At 59.6% G+C, this 11,428-nt stretch overlaps 2 protein-coding genes across 2 annotated transcripts in view; one reads left to right on the top strand and one right to left on the bottom strand.

The window, feature by feature from the left end:
• The window catches only part of LOC128850841 (E3 ubiquitin-protein ligase RBBP6-like), a 57,160-nt gene extending 57,013 nt beyond the window's left edge, over nucleotides 1-147 (top strand). The window contains exon 9 of the mRNA XM_054055855.1: nucleotides 16-147. Within this exon, the coding sequence (XP_053911830.1) occupies nucleotides 16-147 (132 nt within the window). The remainder of the gene's footprint in view (nucleotides 1-15) is intronic.
• A 115-nt stretch (nucleotides 148-262) lies between these two features.
• Nucleotides 263-7,239, bottom strand: LOC128850840 (ubiquitin carboxyl-terminal hydrolase 36-like). The gene is made up of 15 exons (XM_054055854.1): nucleotides 6,642-7,239; nucleotides 6,347-6,568; nucleotides 5,561-5,671; nucleotides 5,145-5,247; nucleotides 4,472-4,539; nucleotides 3,994-4,064; nucleotides 3,663-3,745; nucleotides 3,364-3,475; nucleotides 2,947-3,087; nucleotides 2,648-2,748; nucleotides 2,316-2,397; nucleotides 1,834-2,115; nucleotides 1,518-1,645; nucleotides 737-966; nucleotides 263-282 (listed from the first exon to the last, which is right to left on the bottom strand). The coding sequence occupies exons 1-15, from the start codon at nucleotides 7,237-7,239 to the stop codon at nucleotides 263-265; spliced, it is 2,352 nt and encodes a 783-aa protein (XP_053911829.1).
• Between the last annotated feature and the right edge of the window lie 4,189 nt (nucleotides 7,240-11,428).

Genomic DNA, 11,428 nt, shown 5'->3' with positions numbered 1-11,428 from the left:
CCCAACTCCTGGCAGCCTGGCTCCTTCTGGCCACCACTGGCACTCTTCCCTGCCTCCTCCTCCCCCGTGATGGACACCGAGTTCCTGGGCGTGCAGCTCTTCTTTCTGGGCGGGCTGGAGGTGTCATCTTCGCCATTAACAGATTGAGATTGAGGGCTGCTGTCTGCCCTATGGTGGCGCTTTTTCAGCACGGAGCTGAGGTCCCCAAGGGCTGATAATTTGATGATGATTTTCAAGGGAGGCTTTTACGGATTCGGCAGTTTCAGCTCAGATGAAGATGTGCTGAAAGACAAGAAAAGATGCAGACATGGTCTGAAAGCCAGGCCCTGAGAAGGAGCCCCTCCCTTCCTCACCATCCCGAGATGCACAAGCACAGCACTCAACTGCTGCCATCTCAGCCACAGAATCTAAATAACACCCTACTCTAGGGCAGCAGCTGCAAGTGCTGTACAAACAGAAAAGACTCTAGCCCCTCACCTGCCGGAAGACAGAGCCCTTCTCCTCCTCTTCTTCTTCTTCTCTTTCTTCTTCTTCTTGTCCTTCTTCTTCTTCTTCTCCTTCTTCTTCTTCTTCTCCTTCTTCTTCTTCTTCTTCTCCCTCTTCTCCTTCTTCTTCCTCTCCCTCTTCTTCTTCTTGTCCTTCTTCTTCTTGTCCTTCTTCTTTTTCTTGTGCTTCTTTTGCTCTGCACCCAACTCCTGGCAGCCTGGCTCCTTCTGGCCACCACTGGCACTCTTGCCTGCCTCCTCCCCCGTGATGGACACCGAGTTCCCGGGCGTGCGACTCTTCTTTCTGGGCGGGCTGGAGGTGTCATCTTCGCCATTAACAGATTGAGATTGAGGGCTGCCGTCTGCCCTATGGTGGCGCTTTTTCAGAGGGGAGCTGAGGTCCCCAAGGGCTGATAATTTGATGATGATTTTCAAAGGAGGCTTTTCTGCATTCGGCAGTTTCAGCGCAGATGAAGATGTGCTGAAAGACAGGAAAAGACGCAGACACGGTCTGAAAGCCAGGCCCCGAGTGGAGCCCCTCCCTTCCTCACCATCCCGAGATGCACGAGCACAGCAATCAACTGCTGCCATCACAGCCACAAAACCTGAATTAGACCCTGCTCTAGGGCAGCAGCTGCAAGCGCACACGATGACCTGCCCCACGCCAGCCCCACACAGAGCACACGCTGTCCCACGGGGGACAGGGAAGGAGCAAGTGTTGCTGCAGCACGTGCCGATGGCAAAGGTTACAAGGGAGACCCAGAGGAAGATCTAGACCAGGCTGGTGCCTCCTCATCCCAGGGGACACCAGAACATGGCGAGGGCTTGCAAAACTCCCTCCCACCCTGTGCTAACAGTCAGAGGCACCGCCCTGCTTCCGGGATCCAGAGCGAGCCCTGACAGCCCAGGAGAACAGAAGAGCCGGCTGCCAAGATCACTCCTCGAGCCAGCTGCCAGGCCAGGCAGTTGCTTCATGGACTATCGGAAGATTGCTACTGGCCTTGCTGCCTGGGAGCAGCTGGCACAACTCACCTCAACTTGCCAGAAGGCTGGGAAGTGGAGTCAGGGTGGGTGATGTCCATGGGGTGCATCTGCTCTGGAAGCTGCAGCTGAAGTTGTGTGCAACGGTCATCTCTGCTCACCGCCTCCGGAGTGCTGCCCTGTAGTTATGGACATGAATAAAAACTTGGTGGTCTAAAGAAGAGATTCTGTAAGCCAAGAGGAGAAAATGAAAAAGGGGAGCCCAGAGAAAGGGGAGGGGGACAGGCAGCCTGGGGAAGGAAGTGAGAGGTGGCAGAAGAAGAATCAGAAGGTGCCTACTGAAGACTGGGCAGAAACTCAGACTCACCTTTTCAGCAGAGAGTGCCAGCTTCTTGGCTGCTGGTGGTGATGTGGAGCTGCTCTGCTCCACAGCACTGACGGCCAACAGGGACCTCTTCAATTTAGCCCGCCTGGAGTCTTCTGGAGCAGGTGGCTTGACCCCAGGCACAGCAGAGAGGTACTTTCGGAGCTCCTGCAGCAGCTTGGAGGCAGTGGGAAGCTTTGGCCCTGTACTGCATGTTCTACAGGGCACAGACACCCCAACCTCCTCCTGCCCAGACAGCTTGTTTGCAGGCTGCATCTCGGGTTTCTAGACAAAGAGAAAGACAGACAGAAGTTCAGTGAGGAGGGAATTCAAGGGGCACGGCTCACCCAGGAACCCTTGGCTCAGCAGGGTCTCTCCTGCAAACGGTCCTCCCTTGTGCCCACCTTCCTCCAAAGCTGCAACCCCTGCCCTTGCAGAGTGGACAGAGTGGCAGCAGCTCCCAGGAAGCGAGCTCCGGGACTCACCTGGCCCATCACTGGCTGGCTGGGCGCGATGGACACAGCCTCGGCAATGGGTTCCTCAAAGCTCTTGCTGGTGCCGGGTGTTCTGGTGAAAGCAGAGAAGCGCATGTGTTAAGTGTGAGGGGGGCGCCTGCAACACTCTCCTCAGAGATGCACAAAAGAAACAAGGAGGTGAGCTGCTCTTGACCTAGAGTGCTTGATCCACAAGGGCTGGACCTCTCCCTGCCTCCCTGCTCTGAGCCAGCTCCGTCCCACACCCTGGCTCGTGCTACCAGCCCTGTCCCAAATGCCGAGAGCAGTGGCCAGTGGGGCTGGGAGACACCGGGTGCTCTCACCTCACGTAGAAAAGCACATAGGCCTGCTGGTTCAGGACCACCTTGAGGTTGGTGAGGCAGACAACAGCATCATTCATTTGGTACCACTGCCCATCGCTGGCCTGCAGAAGAAGAGAGAACGGGGTTGGGTTGCATTTGGGGACCTTCCTGGCCTGAAGAGCAGCAGGAACGGCGCCTAGTGGCAGAGCTCTGCTCCACAAAACCCACAGGTGGCTCAGGGCTAGGAAAGGGGATTTGGCGAAAGAGAACCCACCGGCACCCAGCCCAGAGCAGGTGCCAAGAGAGCGCACTGGGCTCACCTTCACGTAGCAGTAGTAGTGCCCTGAGCGGCAGGAGTACCCAGAGTGCACCAGCACGGCGTAGAGCTCGTAATTCATCGGGTCCCCTTTGTCCTCTGACAAGTAAGGTCGGATGTCCAAGACCTCAGGGTATGTCACTTCCTGTGGAGAGACGACATCTCAGGAGCCCGCACAACAGACCGCTTTCTTGCCGGAGCAACAGCTCAGCTGTCCTCCGAGTCCCCTGTCTTGAGAGAGGAGGGCTCGCTCTCCCCGGGCAGAGGTCACAGTGAGCAAGACACCAGGACCAGCTCAACTACCACTGCACAGCTGGAGAAGGGCTGCAGCAGAGCTCGCACCGTGCACCTCCCACCCTGCTCTGGGCCACAGGGCCTTGGGCCAGGAGACAGCCCCAGCTCTGCAGTGCCAAGTACTCACCTTCTTGATTTTGCCTCCACTGAAGATGGAAAAGCGCTTCAGCGAGACTATAAGAACACTGGAGGCTCGGTGGATGCTGAAGCGTTTGATGGCTTGCACTTTGGTCTTGCACCTGCACAGAAAGAGCTCGAGCTATTCCAGCTGTTCCACGGCAGATGGAACTGTGATTGCCAGGTGGTTGCCAGCCCTGGCCAAGCGGCTCCAGTGAACGCTTCCATGGCCACGTACCTCCCGGTTTAGCCATGGAGCAGGTAGAGAAGCCCTGCCTGCTTCCCCCTGGCACAGGCCCACACACTCACTTGTCACACATGTAGGCGTTCTCCTCGCACAGCATCTCTGGCCTCACAAACAACTTCAGTGCCTGCTCGATGCTTTCAGCTTCCTGCAAGGACAGAGGAGAGGTCAGGGCACGAGCGGCCTGTCCACGCGACAGCCTGGCTCCCTTCCCAGACACTGGCCCAAGAGACAACACACAGTAGGAGGCAGCGTAACAACAGCATCTGCTTCCCTGCTGCCTGCACTGGGACTTGACAGCAGCAGGTTAAGGAACCCTGAGGCACTAACGGTGCAGCTGCCACAACAGCCCCTCCGAGAGCTGAGCTCCTCCCCATCGCCACCCTGACACAGTACCTCAATCTCCACCGCCAGGTCCAGGAAGGGTTCATAGGTGTCCGAGGGCCAATTGCACGCTTTGCACATCACTGCAAAAGAAAAAGCCATGAGCACTCCCTGACACAACGCCAGCACCCACCACCATCTCAGCACAGCGCAGGCAGTGCAGGATTCCCCCTCTCCGCCTTTGGGCACCAGGATTCACCACCTGGCAAGGACGAAGGCCGGCAATTCCACTTTGTGTAGGGGCAGCAAGAGTTGCCAGAGAGCTGGCAACACAGGTTCCTTTGCTGGTGGCAAGGAGCTGGGGACCCACAGCCAACAGCTTTTACCATCTCCACCACAGGCATCACGGCCCGCAGGGATTGCACGATGGACCAGCTGCAGCTCCAGATAATTTACACATACTTAGTAATTTTCCCAAAAGATTTTTCCTGCAAGGCTCTCGGGGAAGCAGCAGCCCCGACAGCTACAGGCCCCGGCAGCCAGCACTCACCACGCGACCGCAGGAAGCCACCAAAGATCTGGTGAACCAGCGTTGTGGTCTGGCTCTGCTGATCCAACCTAGAGACAGCAGCACCGTATCTCACACCGCCCCTCCGCAACGGCCACCCCACGGGCCACCGCTGTGCCCTCAGGACACCTCCCCGCTGTGTTCTGGCCAGCAGAGAGCTGGCAGCAGGCGAGTCACAGCCCCTGTCACTCTGCTCCCCGCGTGGCACAGCTCAAGGGGTGGCACCAGGCTGCTCAAAGCAGCACAAACCCCTGCCTGGAGCTCCGCGCTGGGCACTGCAGGCAAAGGCAACGCAGCTTCCCGCGACACAGGCCTCCCAGGAAGCCCTCCCACCCGCAGCCACAGAGACGGGGCTCAACTAGGAATCACACCTGGATTGCTTGGCACCTGGGACAGGATCCTAAACCCAATGCACCCTTAGGATTTGGTGAGAGGAGCTCAGCTATGCTGGGCCAGAGGAGTCAGGGCAAGGGAGCAGGCAGACAGCAGCCCAGAGCTGTGTCACCGTGGGGCAGAGCTGCGCCCCGGAGGCAGCACCTCACTCCAAGCCAACCCGGGGGACACGTTCACCCCACAGTCCCCTCCCACAGGCACACGGGAACAGTGAGGGGACAGCAGAGAACAGCAGCATGGGCTGTCAAGGGGCCCCACGTACTCGGTACAGCCATCCAGGCAGGCCCTCTGCATGGCATTGATGGTGAAACTCAGGAACTCATGTGCATCCTCCTGGCGGCCTAAGCGGATGTGCGTGGCAATCTCTGTAGGAGAGGGAGGATTCAGTCCCAGCACGCGCTCCAACACAGGCAGGCCTTCCTTTTCTCCCTCCCTCCTTCCCTTCCTCCCTCTCTCCCTCCCTCAGGGCAGGGAACATGGGGCTTGAGCCCCCTCAACCCAAACCAGATGTCAGACTCAGGCTGGCCACGGGAGAAGCCCCACGCAGCCCCTGGCAGGCTCCAAGCGTCAGCTCTGAAGAGCAGTCTGCCAAGACCTGTCCTGATCTCAAAGGTTCTGCTCCTGCATCGCTCACTGTTGCCCTGCATGGCTATGAAAGGGGAGCACAGCTATCCTTACTCTTGATGTTTCTGACGAAGGACGTGGGCTGTATTGCGCTGCCGCTGCTACTGAAAACCTGCAGTATGTGCTTCTCCATAGTGCACAGCATGCAAAACTCCCCTTGCTGGCCTGAAGCAGGAGAGAAGACGTTGGGGACAAAGCCAGGAGAGATGGAGGCAGTCCACGGGACGGAGGATCTCTGGTCCAGTACAGCTCAGCCACACTCCGTCTTCCCAATGAGCTTGGTGCTGTGGTGCAGTTCGGGGCCATCCTGGCTTTGCAGGGAGCAGCACATGCCACCCCCAGCTGACGCAGCCCCAGTCGCAGCACCAGCTGCTGCAACATCCCAGGCGGGACAACATCCATGTGGATGGAAAACAGATCCCAGGGCCAATCCCACCAGAGCCTTAAGGACAGGGCTGGAGCGCCGCAGGCTCCCCTTTGTCACAGCTTGGAGCAGTGCGCACCAGGACACCCCCTGGCAAAGTCCCCCAGAACCAGCGGCGCCTGTCGGTGCGCCGTCTTCTGCCCTGTGGGTGACTTCACGCAGTCCCCACAGGCAGAGACTGCTCAGCCCCCACAAAGCCAGCAGGTCCCATTGGACCAGTCTTAGTCCTGGGTATGCCCAGCAGAGTCAACGCCTTCCCAGACAAAAGGAGGCACAGCTTGGCAATGCTGCTGTGGCTGCGAAAAGTCAGATGGACACAGGAACGACCTCTTGATGGAGAAACGAGGCAGGAGGGAGCAGACAAGGCACGTCCTGACACCCACACACCCTCGCCAGAGCCACTCCTCCCCACTCACAGGTCCGGCTGTGCTCCCTGGACAGCAGGTAGTTCGCGAGCGGAGGCGTGTAGGTGAGGCACTGCACGGTGGAGTTGAGGAAACACGTGTTTCCCAAGTTTTTCAGCCCGGCGCCGATCTGGTGGGTCCGCTGCCACTGCATGGAGAGGCGCTCCACGGGGAAAAGCACCTTCTTTGGCAGAGGGATCCCGTCGCCTTGCATCCCTGGGACATGTTCGCTGCCTGTGGGGAGAGAAGGGTGGTGAGCGGCGAGGTGTGGGCTGCAGGGAGGGCTCCCCTCGCCCTCTCTACATACGTTGCTGGGCAGGCTCAGGGCTGTCAGCAGCCTCCTTGCAGGGGCTGAGCAGCTCGTCCTTACCCTGCAGACGGTTCGGCTGCTCGGAGGTGCTGTGCTCGATGGGTTCCACCTCCATCTTCTTCTGCTGCGGCGCCTGGAACGGCGTGGCCAGCTCCTGGTGCAGCTCTCGCCCATCCTTGCCGAACTCCAGATGCTCCTCGATGGCGATGGCGCTGCCCGGCGGCTGCGGGGAACGGAGGGGTCGGTCGAGCGGGCGGGGTGGGCGCCAGAGCGTTCCGCTCCGGGGCGCTGCGTCCCGTGGCCACGGCAACGGACCCGACCTCTCGCCTTCCCCCGCGCCCCCCGGACGCCCCATCCGGTCCCCTCCGCGGTCCCCGAGCGCCTCCCGCCCCGCCCCCCCCCGCCCCTGCCGCCGCGGCGCCGTCCCGGCCGTCCCGGACCGCCCCGCTACGCTCACCGATCCGCGTCGCCGCCGCTCCGCGCACGTGTCGCCGCTCCGCACGGGAGACCGGCGCCACCGGACCCGCCCCGTGTCCCCGCGCTCCGCCTCCCGGGGTGGAACGGGGGCGGGACGAGGGCTCACAGGGGGCGGCATCGCGCTCCTCCCTCGCTCCAACGAGGGCACAGCCTCCTCGCTCCTCCGCCTCCCGGGGCGGAGCCCTCGTCCTCCTCCTGCCGGGGTGGGACAGAGGGAGGAACAAAGGGAGAACGAGGGCAGAGCCTCCGCGCTCCTCCACCTCCCGGGGTGGAACGGGGGGAGGGACAGAGCGCGCTGTCTCCTCGCTCCTCCGATCAGGGGGGAACGAGGGCGGAACGAGGGCGGAGCCTCCCTCGCTCCTCCGCTGGGGTGGGAACAGAGGGAGGAACAGAGGGCAGAGCCTCCTCGCTCCTCCTCTCGAGGGCGGAACGGGGGCGGAACGGGGGCAGAGCCCCCGCGCCTCGTCGCTCCTCCTCTGGGACGGAACGAGGGCGGCAGCTGCGGATCCTCTGCACTCCTTTTGTCGTCGAATGAGGGTTGAACCTCAGCGCTTCCGTGTATCTCTCGCAAATTCGCCAAAGGCCGTCCGAGAGCGGGAGCTCAGCACTCCTGCGTCCGGGACGCTCCACCTCGAGAGGCAGAGTGAGAGACGGTTGAGCGCGTCCCCGTCGCCAGGGCAGCGAGTGGGCGTGGCCGCGACTGCCCATTGGCTGAGAGGCCGAGGGGGCGTGGCCAGGATGCCGAGTCTGGTCTTCCCATTGGCTGTTGTGCGGAGGGGGGCGGGTCCAGGCGAGGCTGTTCGTACCCATCGGGACCCGTTAAGCACGGGGGGGGGAGGGGCGGACATCCAGCGTCCCTTCATCCCCATAGTGGCCCTGGCAGCCCGGTTCTCATTAAGCCCTATGATCGTGGTGGTCCCCGTTAATCCCCGTGGTGGGGGACTGGGACCCCGTTAAGCTTCACGGTGGCCCCGGCAGCGCAGTCCCTGTTGAGCCCTGTGTTAGAGGGGGGTCTCATCCCAGTAAGCCCCACAGGAGGGGGTTCAGTCCCCATCGAGCCCTGTGGTGGCCCTGGTAGCTCAGTCCCCATTAAACCCCGCAGCTGCCACTGCCCTCCCCACCGCGTTGGCTCCCGTCCATCCCTCCCCACATCTACAGCCCCATCAGGTCTCCCCCCTGCCAGTGCAGAGCAGGAGAGTGATGAATTCCGGCTTTCCTCACATTTTTTTCTGACCCAGCTTTAATTCCTAGAGTGAAGCTGGCCAGATTTGTTCACAACTTCCAACTCTTCCACACTATTAAAGCACTTTTCTTTTCAGGAAAGATTGGAGTCTTTTCAAGATATTTAATTTCATTAAAGCCATCGTGGTCCCTGAATGCTTTTTACATGCTCACAGAACACTCGAACATCTTCACTTCCTCCTAACACCCTGGAAAAACAAGGCAAACTGGAAATTCTCCAGCTCCTGTCCTAGCTCCAGCAGAGCAGAGGCTGTCCATGCTGCCGGTCAGGCACCAGCTGAACCTCTCCAATGCCAAACTCACCACCCTTGCTCTCCTTCACCCGGGTCACATCCACATCTCCTCCCAACCAATGCTCACAGCCTCCTCAATCACAGTAAGGGATTAATACGCTCACAAGGTATCGCTCCAAGCGTTTGGTCCTGTCAGTAATGGTTTTAAGTGCTTGGTTAGTGGGTCATTCGAGTGTTACTTTGCAAAGTCTTTTTGTGTAACCTGGTGTTATCAATTCTGATTTTACTGGACAAATATAAGCTATGGTTTATATGCCTTTCCCAGCTGTGTATGTCATCCAAAGCAGTTGTGTTGCTCAATTAATACCATTTCAAAGATTGTATTAGCGAAAATAGGCCTTCAAGTTGCACCTGAAAAAATTCAAACCTGGAACTATTTTGAGTGGAAAATTTTGAATGCCATCATTGAACCTCAGCAGTCAAATGGCAAACAGCACGTGAGATGTGTTCACCTGATTCGCGTCAGTGTGGAGCAATGCTGGGACCACAGGGTGACGTGTAATTTTTAGCCATTCTGTTTGTCCTTGTACAATGCAGACTTGGGGAGAGCAGGATGGGGTGTATATGGTTCCTATTTGGGGAAAAAAGGGGTCCACTGTGTTTTTCTGTTCAACCTCTTTGTGTTGCACAAAATTACTGTTACTGCACATGGGTAGTAAAGGGCTTGGTTGTTATACAGAAGATCTCTCGATCACCGGAGAAGCTTCTAGAAGAACTACTACGCCTGCGCAACCCAGGGGTGGAGAACTTGTAGGGGAAACACGTCCATTAGGAATATGTAACTAAAGCTAAGTCATAAAAGAAGTTGCCTTGTATTGTCGGGTGTGCGTCGTGGTTGAGCAGAGACTCCCGGCGCACCCAGCGCTGTTTGCTTGCCTTTACTTAATAAATCGTGGACTTTGATTGGAATCCTGCTTTGGTCTAAAGTATTTATCACATCATAGAAGGCCAAACATTGGTAAACATTCTCTCTGCAAGGAAACGGTAGAGCGACCTTCCTGTACCTGAAGGGGCTACGGGGAAGATGGGAAGGGACTCTTTAGCAGGGAGCACAGGGATAGGACAAGGGGGAACGGTTTGAAGCTGAAAGAGGGGAGATTTGGATTATAGAGAGGAGGAAATTCTTTCCCGGGAGGGTGGTGAGGCACTAGCACGGGTTGCTCAGAGAAGTCATGGATGCCTCAGCCCTGGAGGAGCTCAAGGCCAGGCTGGATGGGGCTTTGAGCAACGTGAGCCATGCAGGTGTCCCTAACGCTGCCTCCCACGGTGGAGAGGTGAGAACTGGATGGTTCCTCCTGACCCAAACCATTCCAGGACTCCGGGAGATGCCCTGAGGCAGCGGCCGCCGCGCGGCGCCACGGGAAATGGAGTCCCCCCAGCGCGCCCCGACGGCGCAGAACTACAGCTCCCGGCGTGCCGCGCGGCGCCCCCCCCCCGCGCCCCCTCAAGGCGCGCCCTCCCGCTGGGGCCCATGGCAGCTGCAGTCCGAGCCCGGGGGCGCCCCCTGCCGGCCGTGTGCACCGCGCTCCGGCCCCGCTGCCCGGCTCCCTCCGCGGGAGGCGGCGCCCGCGCTGTTCGCGAACGCGGCGGGTCCCGCTCGCCGCGGGGCGAGGAGAGCGCGGGCGGCGCCTCTGCCGGGGAGCGGAGCCGGCGGCCCGGCCCGGGACCGGAGCAGGGGGCGGCCCCTCCTCCTGCCGAGCCGGCCGAAAGCGCCGCTGCCCGCACCGGACATGGCGGCCGCGGCGCCGGAAGCCGCCCCGGAAGCCTTCCCGCCGCTCCCGTGATGCCCCGCGGTGGCGCCCGTTCGAGCGGCGGCGCCCGTCCCGCGCCGAGCAGGAGGCGGCTTCTCCCCGGCCCTGGATGGCCGCGGCGGGGCGAAGCAGAAGCGAGCCGGGGGCGGCGTGTCCTCCGGGGCGGGTGCCGTTCCCGGGCGCCGTGTGCCGGGAGAGCGGCTGCCGCTTCGCCCGCCACCTCCTCAAGCCCGTCCTGTAGCGGCGGCAGCAGCTCCCGCTGCCCTACGAGCGGCTCGGCTGCTTCTGCCGCCGGGTGAGCGGCCGGGAGGGAGCCCCGGGGGCCGTTCTGCCCCGGCCGCGCGTGTCTGAGCGCGGCAGCCGCTCCTCGGGCCGAGCGCTCGCTGGGGCCGAAGAAGACAGTGGTGTGAAGTGGCTTTGCAGTGGCGGCTGATCTTTAAGAGATGGGGTTTGTAATTCCTGTGGGAATTGATCAGTGGTGCGATTCCGATTCACCCCGAGGAGCAACAGAGCGGCCTTTTCTGTGTTCCTCTTTGGTCTCCTGATTCTCTCTGTGGCTGAGGATGTCTCTTTAAAAGGAGCTATTTGACTGCACCTTGACTTCCAGGGCTGCGATGGGCCGTGCTCTGCAGAGGGCGTTGGGACTAATGCATCCTAATGAGATGTACCACTTCCTGCTGTGTGCTTACTGAATTGGCAAATCCTGGAGACAGTCTTCTCTCTCCTGGCTCTTTCTCTGCTAACAAGTACTATGTTAGCTGATTGTTTGAGGCTCTACATAGTGTGTGTGAATACACGTGGCTTTTGCCACCAAGGCCCTCACTGTTCTTTGTCTATCCTGCTTCTGTAACAAGAAGTTACATATCTCAACCGGTATCCGTACTCTTCTGCCTGTATTTCACCCTGTATCCATACTCTTCTGCCTGTATCTCACCCTGTATCCATTCTCTCTGCCTGTATCTCACCCCGTATCCATTCTCTCTGCCATTATCTAACTCCATATCCAATCTTTTTGCCTGTA

The sequence above is a fragment of the Cuculus canorus genome, unplaced genomic scaffold, assembly GCF_017976375.1.
Source record: "Cuculus canorus isolate bCucCan1 unplaced genomic scaffold, bCucCan1.pri scaffold_97_arrow_ctg1, whole genome shotgun sequence".
Lineage (NCBI taxonomy): Eukaryota > Metazoa > Chordata > Aves > Cuculiformes > Cuculidae > Cuculus > Cuculus canorus.
This window is presented reverse-complemented; position numbering and strand designations above follow the sequence as displayed.